The sequence below is a fragment of the Cucurbita moschata genome, unplaced genomic scaffold, assembly GCF_002738365.1.
Source record: "Cucurbita moschata cultivar Rifu unplaced genomic scaffold, Cmos_1.0 Cmo_Scf00042, whole genome shotgun sequence".
In the NCBI taxonomy this organism is placed as follows: Eukaryota; Viridiplantae; Streptophyta; class Magnoliopsida; order Cucurbitales; family Cucurbitaceae; genus Cucurbita; species Cucurbita moschata.
In genome coordinates, this window is record NW_019268558.1 from 1770379 (window position 1) to 1790502 (window position 20124).

The following is a 20124-nucleotide window of genomic DNA, read 5'->3' on the forward strand; positions in this document are numbered from 1 at the left end:
TGGTCGGTGTTTGATTGGGTTGATGAATTTTTTTTTACCCAACTCAAAAGTTATGGGTTGGTTAGATTGGTAACCCAACCCAAAATTTTCAAACCCAACCCTCTTTTCGGTTATCTGGTTGTTAAAAAAAAAAAAATTTCAAAAAAAAGTTTTATTTATTCACAATTTATAATTATTCGGTTATCCATTCGTGTTCAGACAAATGAACCCAACCCAACCCAACCCAAAATGCTAATCCAACCAACCCAACTCTTATATTTCGGGTTGGATTGGTTCGGATTGTCGAATTGTCAGGTTGAATGTATACTCCTAAGGTCTTTCAACAATAAACCTTTTTTGAGTAGCAGGGATCACATAATAGCACACCTGGGTTACTCCCGCATTGATATGTCATATTGGAAACTATTAGAAAATAGTCAACTAGTTCTTTAGTAATGAATTGCCTAGTGAGATTGGAGTCGTATACATCCTAGAGTTAGGATGATAGTGAAGGTGTCATGCTTCACCTTATCATGATTTGTATGACAATAGAGAAATGATTGAGAGCATAATTGATAAGACAACCTTAATTCTTAAGTCAATGATCCAAGCTTTTGTTGAATCAAGAATCATTAAATCATTAGATCAATCAATAGACAAGACCCGAATTAGATTACCTCTCAAAGTCAAACATAATCCAAACTTGATTGAATGGGTCGGATCTTGTGAGATCCCACATCAGTGGGAGAAGGAGAATGAATCATTTCTTATAAGGGTGTAGAAATCTATCCTAAGAGACGCATTTTAAAATACCGAGGGGAGGTCCTTGAAAGGAAAGCCCAAAGAGAACTCTGCTAATGGTGGGTTCGAGCGGTTATAAATAGTATCAGAGTCAAACACTGATCCTTGAAAGGAAAGCCTAAAGAGAACAATATCGTTCGAGCTGTTATAAATAGTATCAGAGTGAGACACGGGAGGATGTTGGGGTTACAAGAAAGGTGGAGTGTGAGATCGCACATTGGTTCGAGAGGGAACCAAACACATTTTAATACTTGGAAGGAAAGTCAAAGAGGAGAGTTTAATTAGAATAAAACCAACCATTGGATGGGTTGACTATCAATCCAACGGCAGTTGCAATATTGCAAAAATAGATTTGTTCTTACAGTATATCAATCAAAGGCGTCGGCACACTTTTCGAAATAAGAGTCGAGGAAGAGGATTCGGTGGGAAGCAAGCGAGTTCTAAATTCTGTCTGAAGAACAATTTCAAAGGCTTTTTCCTTCCCTCTCTACTCACTCAGTTTTTACTTTCCCTTTCCCTTTTCCTGTACTGGATTTGCTTTTTTCAAGGTATTTTGCTTCTTTCACTTCTAATGCTTTATTTCTGTTGATCGGGAAATTGATTGCGACTGAATTTGGGTTTTGTTGATGGTGGTTGATTAAGGTGGTTTTTTTCTGTGTTTCTGATGTCGTCGGCACCGTCTTCGAGTCAACCGGAGTTTGATTACTTGTTTAAGTTGCTGTTGATTGGGGACTCTGGAGTTGGGAAGAGTACGCTTCTTTTGCGATTCACTTCTGATTCATTTGAGGAACTTTCTCCAACTATTGGTATGACTGTGATTTCTTCTACTCTAATCGCGTCTTTGTAATCAATGGCTTGTGGCTTTCTTCGTTTGTTTATTTGAATCTGTCTCGAATGATCATTCAATTTAGCTTGAAGTTGTCTTGAATTCCAGAAGATGAAAGACTGAAGCCCTGTTTGATAGCGGTTACGATTGATTTTATAAACATTAGGTGTTTATTTATTTATTTTGTTTTGCTATCTAGTTTTTAGAAATGTTTTCAAACTCAACTTAGGAAGTTACTGAAAGTAGTTTTTCAATATATATATATTTTAAAAAAATTGGCTAAGAATTCAAATATATAGGTGAAAACATATGAAAGACTTGTTGGTGTTTTGAACTAAAAACTTTTATGCTAAGCCCACACCTACCAAAATGCTCTCAATCCTTCTAAAATTTTCCTGTTCTTCTCTAGTCAAATGTTCTACAGTATAGAGAAGGATAAAATAAGGAAAATGAAAGACATTAAATTCCCTGTTATCTTGTAAAGGCAGGTGAATGAACAATGGCTCTTCCATCATGGCTTGACACTATATGTTATGAACCAAATGCACATCTGAAGTCTCCAACAAACTGGCATGTGAATCAGTCAGTTCATAGATTCGATAAGGATCATGTTGTATGGATTGTTACCTCTAAAGTCTCCTACAGACTGTCCCAAATTGAATCTATGAACTGACAACTCAACATGACATGATCCATATCCTTAGAAGTACCCTTACGTAGCATGCTCTATTGAGGCCCCGTTAACATAAAATGATCTCTGGATAGAGTCAATAGTGTTAATCCTTTAGTGTCAGATTTGCCAATTGAAATTTTTTACCTTCTTTAGACTTCAACCTTCTAGAGCGAGTACTATAGAGATGGTGTGAGGAGGTGAGAATTGCACAAATGAGTAGAGTTGTACACAGGTTGAGTTGGAAATTTTTTGGACCAACCCGAAATTTCGGATTGGTCGGGTTGCCTACTAAAATGAATCAAATAGGGTTCACAACCCAACCCGACTCTCTATTTTCAGGTTGGTTCGCCGGCTTTTCAATTTTTTTTTAATTAATTTAAACAATCCTACTTATCCACGATATAGGTCACATTAATAGCTAAAATCTCTTAAGCTCATATATCAAACATCCACAAGTCACAATGCATCATTAACATCCACTATTGGTTTTCATCTTTGTAACAATTCTAGAAGTAGGGGTTAGGATGGGTTGGGTTAGGGAATTGGGTTGGTTTGGTTGACCCAACCAAAAAAATCCAACCCGCGAACCGAATCAGAATTTCGGTCCTCCAAAAATTCAAACCAAGCCAAATTAAAAAAAAAAAAAAAAAAAAAAAAAAAAAACTTCCGGTTTGGGTTGTTTGGGTAATCAAGTCATTCAAACACCCCTACAAACAAGAGATTAGATAACTATAGTAAAACTTAATGGATGATTAGGGGCAACAAACGAACATCAAAACCAGCCTAGCCAACATAGAGAGCAAAGAAGATACATTATAAGCTCCCTATTAGACAAGGGATGTCCAAAATTGGACAAAAGCCGCAAAGGCATATTATAGTGATGAAAGGTAACAAAGATGAAGGTAACATACGAAAACGAAACTATCCCCACCCTCCAATCCTCCCAACTAATTGAAGATCCTTTTTGTAACTCAGTTGGTTTTCTATTCAATATATTTCATTTACTTCAATGAAGTATTCTTTTGTTTCTTATAGAAAAAACAAAGAATCATATGATCTATTACTCATCTTGTTACATACTAAATGTAATTCTCTACATTTTTAGGTGTGGATTTCAAGATTAAGCATGTTACAGTTGGGGGAAAGAAGTTGAAGCTTGCAATATGGGACACAGGTGAAATCTTGCTGTTGTGTTTCATGTTATGCATGTGTATGAACATGATTGGGGAAAAACAATGGTGTCGTTTGATTTGTTTCTGTCCTCTTTTGGATTCACCCATTGTGTTATTGATCTGTATTTTAATTTCTACATTTTTGTTTTGAATGTTAGATATGCATTTAACATACTTTTTTTATGGATAAAGAAGTATGCATGAGAATTATTTATATTATAAAACCTTAGTACTGGCTTATTGAGTCAGTTTGCTTCAACCTTAACATGCTTTTCCTATAAATGTTTAAATTATGAAATTGTAGGGGTTGGATTTACATATATCTGCTGACCTTGACAGTGACTGGGGGGTGTACCATGCACGTAACATTTCATTAATTGCATTGATCATCGTTTTTCTTTTCATATTATGAAATGTTGCAGTTTGAAATTCTAATTATATGATTTCGATAGATAAGGTAGTGGATTCTTATGCCCACTAACTGACTTAGTATCTTTGAAAATCTCATGCATGTAAAATTTTACTGGTTATCTTGTGGTATTATATTGTTGTTGGAAATTATTAGGAATAAGTAAAGGACATCCTCAAAGACGATTTCTGTTTTTCGATCTACGATTCCACTGATGACAAACAAAAAACCAGAAGCAGAGAAACAGAAACCATTGTAGAGTAGGGCTTAATTTAGTTTCTTTATGGTGCTAATTGGGGCTTGTTATGATAGCTGTTGAATATAAAAAAACTTTGGTCTTTGTAAGTAATCAGCTAAGACATGCAGTATGCTTTTCAAGTCTGTGTGATGTAGTTTGGCAGTGGTATACTAAGATAAAATTGATTTATGTAAGCGCATCCTCCACATCTTTACTTGAAAGTTCGAACTTTTATTCCGTAAGTGGCTACCTCCTATTATTAAGTGTATTTTGATGAGATTTGATCTAGTAAGCACATTTTCCATACCTTTATTTGAAGAAAATTAAATTCTTTATTCCGTAGTATCTGTCTACTTTATTTTATTTTTTATTGTTATTTAAATGTTCTCTATTTGCAGCTGGGCAGGAGAGGTTTCGAACATTAACAGGTTCATATTACAGAGGCGCTCAAGGAATCATTATGGGTATCTTCTTTTTATTTCATCACTTTCTATCTACAATTATAATATTGGCATGCTACCATTGCTCCACTTATGAAATCTTGTTCGGGTTTTTGAGCCTCAGAAAAGCTTCGATTTTAGGTTCAACTTTGGAACTTATGGCTTTTCCTAAACGTCTAGGGATGACTTGTTTTGATAAATTCTTAAGTCTTAATTACTTTTTCTATTATTCAATTAGCTCTTAAGTTAACCAAATACTGTTACAACCTAAAAATTTAGTGTATGATGTGACCCGCCGTGAGACATTCACAAATCTCTCTGACATATGGGCTAAAGAAATTGACCTGTACTCAACAAATCAGGATTGCATCAAGATGCTTGTTGGAAACAAAGTGGATAAGGTATGCCTTTAACTCTTACGAAATTCAGTAGTAACTAGTAACTACCCTGCCCTATTTAATTAACTATGGATTTGAATTAGTATGAATTAGTATGACTATCTGGTTTAATTAGTGCCATAGTTACTGAAGTAACCCAGTATATTCTATTGAGCTTGGTTTATTGGCTACAAATTGTTTATAATATTTTTCTTCTGTAAATCAATTAATCCTTATTCTTAGTTTTAGATATTTAAATTCGAGCGATCTTATCTTTCAGGAAAGTGAAAGGGTAGTCAGTAAAAAAGAGGGAATCGACTTTGCTCGAGAATATGGATGCCTATTTCTTGAATGTAGCGCAAAAACTCGAGTCAATGTGGAACAATGCTTTGATGAGCTTGTGTTAAAGGTGCGTGAAAACTTGAACCTCTTCTGCACTAATATGGACAGCATGAACCTCCTATATTAATGTCCAGTTGCTCTCAAGTTAGCCCAAGAGTGCAATTGTAAATTTTCAAGTTATTCAAATAGGCATTTAGCTTAGAAATGATTTTTATTAGGTAGAACCAAAACAAGAACCTATTCAAGAACATCTCAGAGTGTTTATAATTTGCCCCACCAATCCTCCATAAGCCATTCAGTAACTTGCTGCTCCAAAAATGTGTTTGCAGATTTTGGACACGCCCAGTCTTTTGGCTGATGGCTCAACAGGTTTGAAAAAGAACATCTTCAAAGAGAAACCTCCTCAAGAGAATGCTTCAGCCGGTGGCTGCTGCTCGTATTGATTTTATGTCATGGACTCCAGGAGCATCTTCATTTGGTTTTAGGATACTCGTTATGCTGTTATTCCATTTTAGCACACCCTTGAAGTCAAAAGGTTTATGTTCTTCAATCTTCCTTTTATGGATTATGAGTTCGTTGAGCTAGAATATCTGCCAGAGTTATTTGCACGTCTTCTTTTAGCCTTTGTTACTAGGTTGACAATCTATTGATTTACCATGAACTTGCAACTTCACAGATGGAAAAGGATCCAAAACCTTGGGAATCCTATCAATACTTCGGTTTCGAGACTGGGTTCTTTTAATTGTTTAGATATCCATCCCTTTCGTTTTTCACCTGCCATGTCTATATGCACGTTGGCAAATAGGGGATTATCTATGTGATTCACCCCGCTTGCTTGCATCTACGAATATTTGGACTAATTCCACTGCCTGTCCAATTGCCAAAACTTTTCTTGCTATTATCCTTCACTTGTTTCTGTATGAAAATGTGTGCCTTGTTTGTTTCTCTCCTTTGGGAAAACAAGAAGGGATTCAAGTATGATTCAAGAAAGTAAAAAGTGGCAAGTTATCAAGTTCAACTAAGTGAAGGATCAATCTTAGTTGAAATCGATCCCCATTTTAACTAAGAAATCGAGTATTTGCATTTCAACATCAAACGCTTGTTGACATCTGATAGGTGTTCTTCCTGTAAACCTCTTTTAGTTGTTGGATCAACTTTAGTGTGGCAAATATTTCCCAACCATAAACCTCTTAAGCTGTTGAAGGACCTAAGATTATGTCACAATCATAATAGTGCAAATCTCATAAACCTTGTTTAGAATTCAATGAGTGGATTAGAACATGATCTAGCCTTGGGAAAGTAACTCTGAATTAGATTGTTGAAGATGATCGTTGGCTGCCTCCCTATGTAGTTCAACCAGTTTTCCAATGCAAATGTTTCTAAATCTAGCTACAAGTTTCACTTGCTCAACTCTATGCTATATAGCAGCCTAAGCTCACCGCTAACAGATATTGTCTTCCTTAAGCTTTTCTTTTTGGGCTTCCCTTCAAGGTTTTTAAAACACGTCTATTTGGGAGAGATTTTTACATCCTTATAAAGAATGCTTCGTTCTGATGTGCGATCTCACAATCTACCCCCCTTCAGGGCTCAGTATCCTCATTGACACTTGTTCTTCTTTCCAATCGACATGGGATCTTACAATCTACTTCCCTTCGAGACCCCATGTCTTCGCTGACACTCGTTCCTCTCTCCAATCGAAGTGGGATCTCACATGCTAACTTGATGTGCTTATTTAAATAAAAGGTTCCTCTTGTGTCTAAAAATTATGTCAACCCACCTTTAACTTCTATGGTTTGTTTTCACTATTTTTGCAAACATATATTTCCTACCCAAATTTCAAAAACAAAAATATATTTTTTAGAAGAACTATATATTTATGGTTATTATTATTATTATTATTATTATTATTATTACTATTTCAGTTTGGCTAGATTTTGAAAACACTTCTTCATAGAATTAAATTGAAAGGTAGCTGTTTGTTCAGGCAATGGAGTGATTATAATGGTGAATGGCTTCTTCGTAGGAATGACTTGCCCAATAGAAGGTTATAAGAGTGCATAATGAAGCACTGAACTTAAGTTGAAGGAAATTAGTGTACACTGAAGAACACAACATGTTCACATTAATCCAAATAACTCTGAATAAGGCTCTAGAGTTTCAGATCAATTTACGTGATAGACATTATCATCATCATCGTCAAGATTTTCCAAAGAGCCATAGCAGTAGCATGATCTTTAACCCACGAAACTGATATTACAGTATATCATATTATATCATATCATATCATGAGTTTACATTTATTTGGTACATCCGCTTTAATTTACATTTATTTGGCACAAGCTGCTGATGTACACTTTTGGATAGAATCTTCTTCTAAAGAGGAACATCAGAAGGGTAATCTTGGGGATACCTCTTCATTGTTTGCCTCAGTACCTGTTCTTGCTCATGAAGGTTTGAGGGTATGTGATCATAGACATCACTGAACAATGCTGAAACTGGAGCTTTCTCTGCCTTCTCTGCTTTCTGGATTGCTTGCAACAACTAAAAAACCAACAATTTGATTATGTTTACCAGTTATGTCCTGATCCTAGTTTCAACCGGATCTTGTTTGATAATGATTTTGTTTTGGAAAAGAGCTTGAAACAGTGGTATAAGAGGGTGAAAGTGTATTAAAAACAAAGGATCTGACCTGTTTTTTTACGGTGGATCGATGCATGGACTCATCTTCTTCACTCAACCATCCATTATTTCTTAACCATCTTGCAAACCGATCCATAGGGCTCCTCTTTGTTTTCCAATACTCAATCTCATCCACACCCCGATACTTGGTGGAATCATCGGAGGTGGAATGGTGGCCAACTCTGTAAGTTAGAGCCTCGATCAGAACCGGCATCTGCTCGGCAATCGCCATCTCTCTCGCTCTGCGAGTGGCGCTATAAACAGCCAGAGCGTCATTGCCATCAATCCTAATGCTTCGGACTCCATAGGCCTGACCTTTAACCACCACCCCGTCGCCTGAAAATGGAAACAAAAAAGGGAATCAGAGGTTGGGATTGAGATGTGTGAGATTTTAGAATGGATTTGGTACTTCGGAATTGTTCTTGGATGGAAGTACTGATAGCCCAGCCGTTGTTCCTGCAGATGAAAACCACCGGCGCTCCTAACACTGCTGCAAAGTTCAATGCCGCGTGGAAATCCCCCTGTAAGTAACAAAATTCAATTCAGTTCAATTGGTTAATAAAAGTCTCACGTCGTCGGCTAATTTAGGGAATGATCATGGGTTTATAATGAAAGAATACTATCTCCATTGTATGAGACCTTTTGGGGAGGTCCAAAGCAAGGCCATGAGAGCTTATGCTCAAAGTGGACAACATCATATCATTGTGGAGAGTCGCGTTCATCTAACACGGTTAAGTGTTCAAAATTGAAAAAGGAAAAAGAGGATATTTAAGGTATGTACCTCGCTGGTGCCGCCATCTCCAAAATAAGTCACAGCGCAGGCGTCTTTTCTGTCCATTTTAAGAGAATAAGCAACGCCAACAGCATGTGGAAGCTGCGTTCTGCAACAGACAGTTAATAAAGGACACACATGGTTTCAATTTGATAGCCACAAAGTTAAGTATGAGCTATTGAGGGATGAAGGCAATGTTACCCAATTGGCGATGAAATGGTGAAGTAATTGAGCAGATTGGAGCCATAGTGAATAGGCATCTGCCGACCTTTTCCATAATCACTTCTGTTTCCAAACACCTGATCTGCAAATTCTTGCAATCCAAATCCACGCCATAACAACACTCCCGGCTCCCTGTACTGTAATAAATCCACCCGACTCTCTTAAACCAAAACGAGATTATATTATAAGCTAAATTGATGTACGTACGTACATACGTACCTGAGCCAAAACCACGTCGTCGGAGTGAAGCGCAGCTGCTGAAGCAATGGTCACTGCTTCTTCTCCGGCTGAAGTTAAGTAAAATGAGATTCTTCCTTGCCTTTGGGCCTCGAAGAATATGGTGTCCATTGTTTGAAGGGTAATCATGTCTTTGTACATCTTCACCATTACATCCTTGCTCAACTATATATAAATTACATTATAAACAAAAGAAAATTAAATTTTTTCACAGAAAAAAAAAAGAACCTGCTTGAAATTGGCGGGCAAAATCGTCTCCCCATTTTCGTGGAGAATTCGATAACACGAGACCCGCTCCTCAGTCGACTCAGCAATGAATTTCATTTCACTCGTAAATGGAACTCTTCCTCCCGGAAAATCAAACTCCTGCCACGGTAAATAAATCATTGGTCATATACATATATATTTTTTAATTAAAAGTTTAAAAAGTTAATAATCAAATGATTTAATTGAAATAGTTAACATAAATTATATTATATTATATTATTTGATAAATTTTTAATATTAAATACTAAAAGTTATCTCATTAATGTATTATATTATATAATATACACAAAGATAGTAAGTAAATTCTGAGATCTATGTTGAACAATCATTATAAATGGTAAAGAAATTTCAGATTTGACTTTTTTCTCAAATTAAAAAAAAAAAAAGAAAAAGAAAAGCATTAAACTATTTTCCTTTGATAATTATGAAAAGAAAAAAACATTTAATTTTAGAAAATAATTTTTATATAAAATTTGGAAATGTAAAATGATTTGATAGAGTGACAATTGTTGGCAACTACCTTAATCTCGTAATGTTGTAATCGTAATTATTAAATTAAAACAAATATAGATTATTGTTAATATTTAAATAAAGAGGTAGAAAAATGATAAAGCCACCAACCTGACCATCGTTTTCGTCTTCATGGAGTCGCGCCGCTTCGGTGGATTCGAAACGACGTGTCGGCGAAAGCAAAGCGTAGCGGTTAGAAGAGGAAAGCAACACCAAGGCATTATGAGGGCCGGCGGCGGCGCCAAGAAGTGGCGGCGGAGAAGGAAAATTCCGAGTGAGAAGGGCGAGGGAAGTCCGAATCATAGTGAGGGAATGGGGAAAGAAGGGGAATAAAATTGAGAGAGAGAGAGAGAGAGAGAGAGAGAGAGAGAGAAGAGGAAGAGGTGAAAATGATGTGTGAAAGAGAGGATGTGTGCATAAATAGAGGTGTGGGTTTGAGATTGTTTGGAAGGTGGTGGCGTGGTGGGGACTGCCTCTTCCACCCCCCAATGCCCTTCCCATTGCTACCCATGGTGTGCCAACTTCTGGAGAGAAATCAGAAGCAAGGGCATTTTTGTCATTTCCAATTTTACTCTCTCACTCTTTTTTATATTTAAAAAAAATCTCATATACCTCAAATATCAAACATTTATAAGTCATCGTGCACCATAAATATTCATCACGAATGTCAAGCATTAGATAATTTTAAAATTTGGGTTGAGTTGAGTTAGATTGTAACCTTATTTTTCAAATAGATTAGGATTAGGAACGACGTGCTTTGGGTTGGCTCTGGGTTGGCTTAGTTTGAGTTAGTGGAGTTATTTGAGCCACATGTTTTTTTTTTTTATTAAGAGAAAAAAAAGAAAAGATACCTTAAAATTTACGTGCTAGAATTTGATGACAGAATATATTCTCCTCGGTCTTAGCGTGTTTCCCGTTTTTTTTTAGAATATATAAATTTTTACGATTTTAGATTAGAGTGAAATATCAAAATTTTAAGGTATTTTCTTTTATATATTATATTTTGAAATTTGATAAAATAATATGCTTAAAATATATTATTGTAATATATTTAATTGAACATTTCATATTTTTAAAAACTTTATAATGGTTTTAACTTCAAATTGGATCAACATTTTAGATTTTCAACAAAATTCAATAAATCTGATTTTTTTTTTAATAATAATAATAATAATCATAAATGTCTTGTAAATGAATATGATATTATTAAGGGTCAATTTTTAAAATTTTTAAAAGCTTTTAATTTTTCATCTTAAAATATGGCTTTAACGGGAAGAAACTTGTGTTCAGGATGTGGTAACAATACGGTCATTTCTCAGTCGTGTATAGAGAATTCCTTGATCATTTTCTTGACGGATAACACAAATGCAATCGCCCCTTCCTTAGAAACGAGAAGGATAAGGGACTTGGTCGCCAATCTAAGACTTTGACGAAGATGAACAAGGCTAAACGGTGGGATGTAAAAATGCATCGGTAGGGGAACGTTCCGCCTTAGAGGGAAGCACCCAGGTAGCTGACCCTCTTAGTCTATTCTTGGAAGCATAAGGTCATAATCCTTTTGTGGCTCCGCTAGTGACTAGATCCATGCGTTATTTCCTCTTTTGACCCCATTAAATATCTTCTCCTAATTTAATAAACATTTAAACTACTTAATTTTTCTTAATGGCCTATTTTAATTTAGTGTATTATTTCTTGACAATAATATTGTAACTTTCTTTATTTTTTTAAATTTAATTATGAACTTTGTTTTAAATTTTAAAATTTCATTCCAATAATATTCTTAAGCTTCTAATGTTTTAAAAATATTATTTTTATTTTTAATTCTTCTCATTTTAAAAAATTAAAAAAAGTTTCCTCCCTACAAAATATGAGTGAATGAAAATGAACAAATTATTAATATTTTTTTTTAGCCAACTTATGTGGTACAAAAATGCATTAATAAGTTGGGATTAATAAAGCAATTTATTACAACTTTTTAATACCATTAAATTGAGGAAATTACAATTTAACCCATGAAATTAACTTATAAGTATATCAATTGAATAGCCTCTACCAAAAGACCAAATCAGTCTCAAATCCATATATCAATTTTGTACGCAAGTTGGTGCACCGCTTTCTTTTGCATTAAATCAATCTTGCTCATCTGGTTTGCCCGGTCAAATCAGCTCTCCTGCTTGTGTTTCCCATGTCTAGTGCCCTTGATCTGGCCAATGGGAGAGATCCACCCATTCCTTTATTTCAATATGTTGTATCCTTTCTAAAGGGGGAGTTCTCTCTATTCAATGGACCATTTCCTTGTCAGGGTGTTTATAATTTAAAAAATTGTTTACACGTGTCAAAATGAAATAAAAGGTAAATAATGATAGAAAACTTCCAAAAAATTAGGTGTCCCACTTGGTTGTAGTTCCCAAGTTTGGGACCGTTCATATGCTTTTTCAATTGAACGGACAAAAGCTTTTAGTGGGTAAGTTATGAATTTTGGTGACGAAGTTTTGACATGGTGTGTTGTATTCCTCTCAATTTACGTTGAAAGTTTTGGTGATCGAGTTTTGGTATGGTGTTCTGTATTCCTCTCGATTTACGTTGATTAGGGCTCATAGGTTCTTTTGAGAATAACATAGGCCAACCTTGTGAGTGAACTTACGGTTGGAACACATACGAGTTAGGTTGGATGGATTGAATGAAGCATGAAGCATGAATATCTCATAATCGTAGCCCTCTACATCATATTATTTAATGTTATTATTATATTTTTGTGAACTTTCACTATGCATGTGAGATTCTATGACTTACCATGTATGATGAGCATGTATGACTTACCATGTATGATGAGCATGTATGACTTACCATGAATATGTAAATAATTATTGAAAACTTCCAAATATTAATATTTATTAGTTACATATCACTAAATACAAGTTTTTCATTTGGCTTTATTTTCCTCATTATACATTCACCTTATTATACATTCACAGGTTGACGAAAATGTAGATGTCTCAACGTCGATAGCGATGTTATAAAATTTATTAATCCCTAATTAGCTCTGATTAACAGCAATCATAATTGTTGGTGAGCGTGGAAATCCCACATCAGTTAATTTAAGAAATGATCATGGTTTTATAACCAAAGAATACTATCTCCATTGCACTGAGGCCTTCCAAAGCATATCCACGAAAACTTATGTTCAAAGTGAACAATATCATACCATTACGAAGAGTTGCGTTCGTCTAACAAAAATATCTCTATTTCATGTGAAATTAATGGTTTATAAATGAATAATTAACACAAATAGTGATTGCCTATAATCACACTCATTCAAATTCCAATCATGATAATTATGGATGAATGACAAATGGAAGGAAACAATATATTACAAAGAGATGGAAGAATTAGAGTAATGATGAATGCTTTATAGAAGCAAAACAGAGAGCTACTTCAGCTTGGGCATGGAGCTCTTCCAAGATTTTGACAATCTTCTCACGGCATATCATTGTTTCACTTTGCTCCTTTAGCATTTTCCTCAATCTGTCTCCATACACAAATGTCAAAACGTTTAATATTGTTCCCAGAAAAACAATAGCAAAATCATTATGATTTGAAATGAAAGCTATAAAGTACGTCGGGAGGATAGATTCAAACTTTATGGTATTGATGACCTACACGAGATATTGTAGATGATTGTACCAAACCACACATGCTTTGGGCATGGAATGACTTTTCAAGTGCTTGAAAATACTTTTTTAAATACTTAAAATGTCATTTCAAACGGACCCAATTTCAAACAGACCCAAAATGACTCCACCTTAGTGACTTTCCATAAAAACTGTGGAACTCTATATTACGGGAAAGGGTGGAGGAGAGATAGATGGGGCAACTACCTTTGGGGTCCTACCCAACCTATCTCGACCAACACCTCAAAACAGTGAATTTGGAATAGTCAAAGCTCTCCCGTGTTCTACTGAAATATGAATTCTGTCTAAGGAAGGCTTGCATCAGGCTCCGCAGCAAACCGCCCCGACTCCATCTTCCACCCCAATATATGGCAAACTCTCCGTGTGGTTATCATATGCTACTACTAAATCCTCCAGTTGTGGCATTCTAAATTTGAAGACTGTGTACAAGAATGCTACTCTTCTTATTATATGGAGAGTTATAAGGTTGTGGATTCCCCCACTACTAATGTTCCTTCAACAACCCAATCTTTTGCTCATCTTTTCTGCGATCAAATCCCAAAAGATTTGGATTTGGGGTTATGGTGAAAATGAAAGCCAAGAGGGACGTTAGCCCACTTAAGGAGTTCATCACAATTTATTGCTATCATCCATGTTCTAATAATTGCTAGATTCTTTGCTATCATTTGTCATTCTATCAACCAGAAACTCCTGATATTTGGAAGCAGTAAGAATTTACCATGATAAATGGAAAGGAAAGCACATACCTCTGTACAAGTGCTATGTCACCGTGACCAGTGCAAACAATAAGCATAGCATTAGTAGGTAACGAGGTATAAAGGTCCTTGATTCTGTAATCCATGCGGCTCAAAATTTCCCGTAGTTCAACAGAGATTTTGCGGCTGTTCCTTTTCTTGTTTACAGATTTTGAATCACATGTAAGTAATGATAATAGCTCTGCAAGCTTGACATTCAATCTTTCTTCATCATCTACTTGCTTCTTATGGTAAGAATTCAATTCCGAAAATTGTGTCCATATGAAGTGTACTCTTTCATTCATTACCTAATAGCCACAAACAAACTAGTTAGATATCAGTTTATAAAAGAAATTTCAGTCGAATACAATCAGCGCCATGCCAACCTCTTTTTTCGCTCTTGAAAGAGCTTCATCATCAGAAGTTACAGGAAATGCATGCGATGATTCCGAGGAATATCGCTTCACTGTTGAAACATCGTCAATGAAAGAAGACGTCTTTCCATTCTCACCAAGTACAGTAAGTAGTTTTTTCCGGATTAATGATGGAGGTGAACCGAACTCGGGTCCTGATAGAAAACAAGAGAAAAGGCATTCAATAAGAACTCTGCAGAATTTGGCCATTTATATATAACACAACGTAAGGTGATTTTGAAGGACCAAACTCTATAGTTAGAGGCCTCAGTAGCACTAGCCTCTATAGAATAGCGAAGAGGATCTCATTTACATTAGACTACAATTCCAATATGAAAGAAATCCTAGAAGAATTAAACAAGATCCTCCTTGAGTGTATCCTACCCCTTTTTGAAGAGTGCTCAAACAATAAGTTGGCCCCTTCAAAAATATGCTTAGGCACAATTTTTGGATTTCACTCTATATTTTATGAGAGGAAAAAACTCAGTATTTTACGTACGAATAGGCCGATTTTTATCCTCACAGCAATACCATGGCACTTACATGCAGCACAACTAATGAGTACATCAAACATGAAACTCAATTAGGCTTTTTCGCAGCAATAAATGAAGTTGCAAGATTGCATATTAAATTAAACACTAAATTACTTGAAACAAATGCTACTTTCACATTAAGTTATTCTGAAGACCCGTCATGAACTGTAACCAGAAATATTCCTGAGGAACTTCAGAGAGAACAATCAAACTGTGTTCTCCATAAATATATTGCCAGGAGAATGTCACTTACCATGTTTAATTTTAAGAAGTGCAAGTTCCATAGTAGCTCTTGCATCTTCAATACTATCATGGCCATTGCCAGATTGTTGTATCTCCCTGGAAAGAAATTTTTTGGTAAGGATTCGAAGGGCAGATTTATGAGAGCCGCCACGGGGATGCTTATACAGTACTGCAGTATCAATCACCAGATCATGAGAGATCTTTAATGCCATCAGGTCATTCTCCAGTGAATGACCAATTAGAACGGTCTCCTTGTGAACTAGATTCAAAAAAACTTTCTGCAATGTACATTTACCACAGTGCATTAGAAAGTTCCATCAGAAACTGATTACTGCAAGTAGATAACATCAGTAAGTGCAGTGTCAAAGAGAGAACCTGAACATCTTCCAGACTAGTGGTCACCTGACTTAACATCTCAGACGTAATTCCACTAAACCTGTTAAGCCACAAAAGACAAACATTTAGACTATATTTATAACTAGTCTCCATAACAACTTTCCAATCTAATTACTAATATACCCTTCATATGCTAATACTATGAGTAAACTTCGGCCAAGGCCAACGAGGTAAGTGACTTTACTGTTAGAGTTAACCTAATATATGTTGTATATTGGTGCGTGCCCTATGGCTTTTGCATGCACCATATTTTATGAGAAATGTCCATGTTATGCATCGATTATGTTTTCTAGTAATGTTATGAAATGAACTGAAATGTAATGGATGTTAAGTTAGTATTCATGCTATGAATATGATGAACGTAGTCATGCATACACTTAGTGTTGTTGAGCTATGTTATGAAACGCATGAAGGAAATTAAACGTATTTTGTATTACATGTTATGTTATGAAATGTAAAGTCATGGGACCTCATGCATATCTGTATGTCATTTGCATCGAGATACTTCCCTTTTATGTCATAAAAGTAAAAATTCGATATCTATGTTTCACCACGATATCATGCAGGCTTTTTCTATTATGTGGCATCCAGTGACGTGTAATATGTTGTGCCCGACCAAGCCAGACCCAGGGAGCACGTATACGAGCCCACCTAATGGGCCCATGTGCGCATACAAAGGCTATGTATGGATGAGTATCATACATCCAATCCTACCCAGAAAATAAAATAGCCCAAGGCCATGATTGATGAAAGATAGGTCCCACTCATATGTTGCATGTGTTTGCATATCTAACCTCAATAGTGGGGTGACTTACTAAGTATTTCATATAATACTCAAGCTACGTGCTACCTAAATTTTTCAAGTAAAGGCAAGGCACCTATGCACGAGTGACAGAGGAGGCTGAGGATACCATGGAAGTTGATGAGAGGGCATTCTTGGGCCACTTATGTTTTAATTGGGTTTTTAAGTCAAATCGATGAATGTTTGTTTTATTTAAATTTTCTGTTTTTAGTTAACGAATGTTTTCTTATTCTGAGATATGTTCATTTCGGGGTTTTGAAATTTTATGTAAGACCTTGGTGTGTTTCCAAACCTATGCACGAGTGACGGAGGAGGCTGAGGATACCATGGAAGTTGATGAGAGGGCATTCTTGGGCCACTTATGTTTTAATTGGGTTTTTAAGTCAAATCGATGAATGTTTGTTTTATTTAAATTTTCTGTTTTTAGTTAACGAATGTTTTCTTATTCTGAGATATGTTCATTTCGGGGTTTTGAACTTTTATGTAAGACCTTGGTGTTGTTTCCAAAACTATTTATTATGAATTCCCGCTTTATGATTTATGTATGCATGGGTGACGTCACTATTTAGGTTAAAAAAATTAGGGGCGTTACAAATGATATAAGAGCTAGACACTAGACGATGTACCAAAGAAGCTGTTTCTTAAGCACGAGACGGTGTGCCAGTAAGGACGCTGAGCCCAAAGGGGGGTGGATTTGGTGGGGTCCCACATCAATTGGAGAAATGAACGAGTGTCAGCGAGGACGCTGGGCTCCGAAGGGGGGTGAATTGTGAGAATCCCACATTGGTTGGGGAGGAGAACGAAATACTCTTTATAAGGGTGTGGAAACTTTTCCTTAGCAGACGCGTTTTAAAGCCTTAAGGGGAAGCCCGAAAGGGAAAACCCAAAGAGAACAATATCTGCTAGCAGTGAGCTTAGGCCATTACAGATGCCTTGGTTCATATCACTCTGGGTCAATGTCGTGATGTCCAACCTTGGGAAAATTTAGATGGGAAGACAAGATCCTTAGACGGAACATTGCCACAAAAGGGTACGAGCTCTGGGAGTTCGCTAAACTCAGCAGCATCTCAATGGTGTACCATAAAGCTTTTACTAGTTATTTACTCAATGATGTACTCTTTAGCCTTTACCAACTCTTTCCGATTACTTTCCAACTGAGGGCAGTACTTTCTAATCTCCTTCAGCCAGTGGTGTTCTTTTCACTATGAATAACAAGTCTGTTTCCTATCAGAGGAAAAAGAATTATAAAAAGAAAAAAAAAACGAGGGAGAAAAAAGAATAGAGAAATCGCCAGATTGAAAAGCATAGCCACTTGCCCACTAATAAGAAAAACAAGCATAATTACCAAATGCAAGCAATTTAAAGAAGAGTAAACCATGCAATATAACTAAAGTGGCTTCATAAATCATCACTATCAATCAAATACAGGAAACTAAGATTTTCACATCAACTTTTCTTGGTGACATTCTTTTTATGAGAATTGATATTAAAAGCCTTTTGTGAATTGATACTAAAAGCTCGACTATCTTACCTCGTATTGTAATCAACAATTGCATTTGATGGTTTTACCAATTTGTCAAGGACAACCTGAGATAAAAAGGTAATAAATCAAAAATAATGGGACATATAGAAGTAAAACACAGTGGTCTAAGAACAAAATCAAATACAGAAATCACAAAAATAAAAGTTGATAATACTTTGTTAACCCAAAACTGAAAATAGCTGGTCTAAAACTTCAGTTAAACAAACAGGACCTGTATGCCTCTGAGGTAAAATCCAGTGACTTTAGTTTATTAAATACACATTTTAACATTAAAAAGAAGCATAACCTGAGAAAGGATTAAGATATGGATAACTAAATTAACTTAGCAAGATGGTCGCCATATTAACTATACGGTTCTTGATTATTTTTTTCAGATAAGAATTATCAAGTACTTGATTTAAAGTCTTCAAAGCACCAGTTAAGTTTCCTCATACAAAAATTCAATGCTTTCATTAAGGCAATTAACTGAAGCAGAGATAAAGTGCATACCTGTCCTTCCATATCCACCAGGGTTATTCTTGTGAGCTCAAACCCTTCACAGGTCACACACTAATAAAAGTAAAAAAAAATTAAATGATTAACTCAATCAAATATGAGGCAGGTCGTCAGATAAAATTCTACAAAGAAACTATTAGTAATGCATTGTATCAAATAATTAAGAGAATTATTGAGCCTTTACAGACTAAGTAGCCGATAAAGCATATGAATTGAATAGATGCAACATAAGCATTCCACATATAAACAAATCAGCTTTGAACTAGAAATTTTTTAAAAGTAAATAAGTAACTACACTTTCTTGTCATGGAAATTTAATGAATGTTTCAGAACAAAATTAACAATGGTTGATACTCTTTATCTTTAACTTGTGAATACACACATACACACACATATATATTTTGGGTAAAGAATCAAACTTTCATTAAACGAACAAAAGATTCTTAGCTTGTGAATAATAAATCAGTAATTAATCTTAATGATACTAATGTAAACATTGAGTTAGACAAGTTTCTGTCTTCCCAAAAGAACATTCTACTGAAAAACAGCAACTGGATTTTACTATTGTCATCATCGACAAGCAGTGAGTAATAAAAGAAGATAAATATATTCAAAACCTGAATTTCCCTCTCCTACTAAATGGGTAAGTTGTTAAATTTAGCCCGAGTGTACAAACACTATTGTGGCTTTGCCATTTTTCTTCCTGCCCTCGTTATACAAAGAAAATTAGCATAGCAGATAGCCAAACATCCTAAAAAATAAGTTTTTATGGTAGGAACTTGCTCATGAGAGTATTAACACTTATGATATGATACTAAACAAGTTTCCTTTGCTAACTCTCTCTCACTACAGGATGGTGTATTTTGTGCAAGGAGGAGGTAGAATCGCAAAAACATGCTTTCCTTAAATGCACCTTCAAGCGTTGTATGTAAGTCTTGGACCTTCTTACTTTCTTCCTTCAATTGGCGTATGGCTCTACCTTACAGCTTAAACGACCTGCTCTCCACTACCATGGCTAGCTATCCTTCCAAAAAGTTAAAAGGAGTTTCCGTGGCTTGAGAGGAAGAATAGGACATTTAACAATATAGAAAAGACTATTGATAGTTTCTTTGATACCATTTATTTTGCGGCTCTATTTTGATGTAAAATTTATGTTGCTTTCTAACAACAATAGTTTAAATGGTCCTTAAGCCTGGAAGAAACTTCTCTAATCTTTCTTAGTTTGAGGTTTTGCTTTCTTTCCTTTTTAATATTCAATGTTTCCTACAAAAAAAAGTTGTTAATTACGTCTATTATTTCTCTTGGGTTCCAAGTTCCACAAAAAAAAAA

At 35.5% G+C, this 20124-nt stretch overlaps 3 protein-coding genes across 4 annotated transcripts in view; 1 reads left to right on the forward strand and 2 right to left on the reverse strand.

The window, feature by feature from the left end:
- Positions 1 to 1165: 1165 nt before the first annotated feature.
- Positions 1166 to 5999, forward strand: LOC111433468 (ras-related protein RABC1-like). Of its 2 annotated transcripts, none has more exons than XM_023070518.1 (7): positions 1166 to 1328; positions 1423 to 1586; positions 3385 to 3453; positions 4497 to 4562; positions 4818 to 4939; positions 5196 to 5324; positions 5587 to 5999. In XM_023070518.1, the coding sequence occupies exons 2-7, from the start codon at positions 1445 to 1447 to the stop codon at positions 5698 to 5700; spliced, it is 642 nt and encodes a 213-aa protein (XP_022926286.1). In that variant the 5' UTR covers positions 1166 to 1328; positions 1423 to 1444; the 3' UTR covers positions 5701 to 5999. The 2 variants fall into 2 exon arrangements, with proteins under 2 accessions (XP_022926286.1, XP_022926287.1); XM_023070519.1 differs by having other exon boundaries at positions 1187 to 1330; positions 1426 to 1586.
- A 1332-nt stretch (positions 6000 to 7331) lies between these two features.
- On the reverse strand, positions 7332 to 10321 carry LOC111433389 (2-oxoisovalerate dehydrogenase subunit alpha 1, mitochondrial-like). Its single transcript, XM_023070439.1, has 9 exons — positions 10310 to 10321; positions 10056 to 10263; positions 9396 to 9533; positions 9150 to 9332; positions 8910 to 9067; positions 8718 to 8817; positions 8346 to 8457; positions 7947 to 8272; positions 7332 to 7798 (listed from the first exon to the last, which is right to left on the reverse strand). Exons 2-9 carry the CDS (start codon positions 10245 to 10247, stop codon positions 7631 to 7633), a joined length of 1377 nt encoding a protein of 458 aa, XP_022926207.1. The 5' UTR covers positions 10248 to 10263; positions 10310 to 10321; the 3' UTR covers positions 7332 to 7630.
- A 2849-nt stretch (positions 10322 to 13170) lies between these two features.
- Positions 13171 to 20124, reverse strand: part of LOC111433387 (small RNA degrading nuclease 5-like) — an 11405-nt gene continuing 4451 nt past the window's right edge. Inside the window, exons 8-14 of the mRNA XM_023070438.1 lie at positions 18790 to 18849; positions 18289 to 18344; positions 15935 to 15995; positions 15570 to 15837; positions 14757 to 14938; positions 14383 to 14678; positions 13171 to 13469 (exon numbers count right to left, since the gene is read on the reverse strand). Of these exons, the coding sequence (XP_022926206.1) occupies positions 13334 to 13469; positions 14383 to 14678; positions 14757 to 14938; positions 15570 to 15837; positions 15935 to 15995; positions 18289 to 18344; positions 18790 to 18849 (1059 nt within the window). The 3' untranslated portion in view covers positions 13171 to 13333. The remainder of the gene's footprint in view (positions 13470 to 14382; positions 14679 to 14756; positions 14939 to 15569; positions 15838 to 15934; positions 15996 to 18288; positions 18345 to 18789; positions 18850 to 20124) is intronic.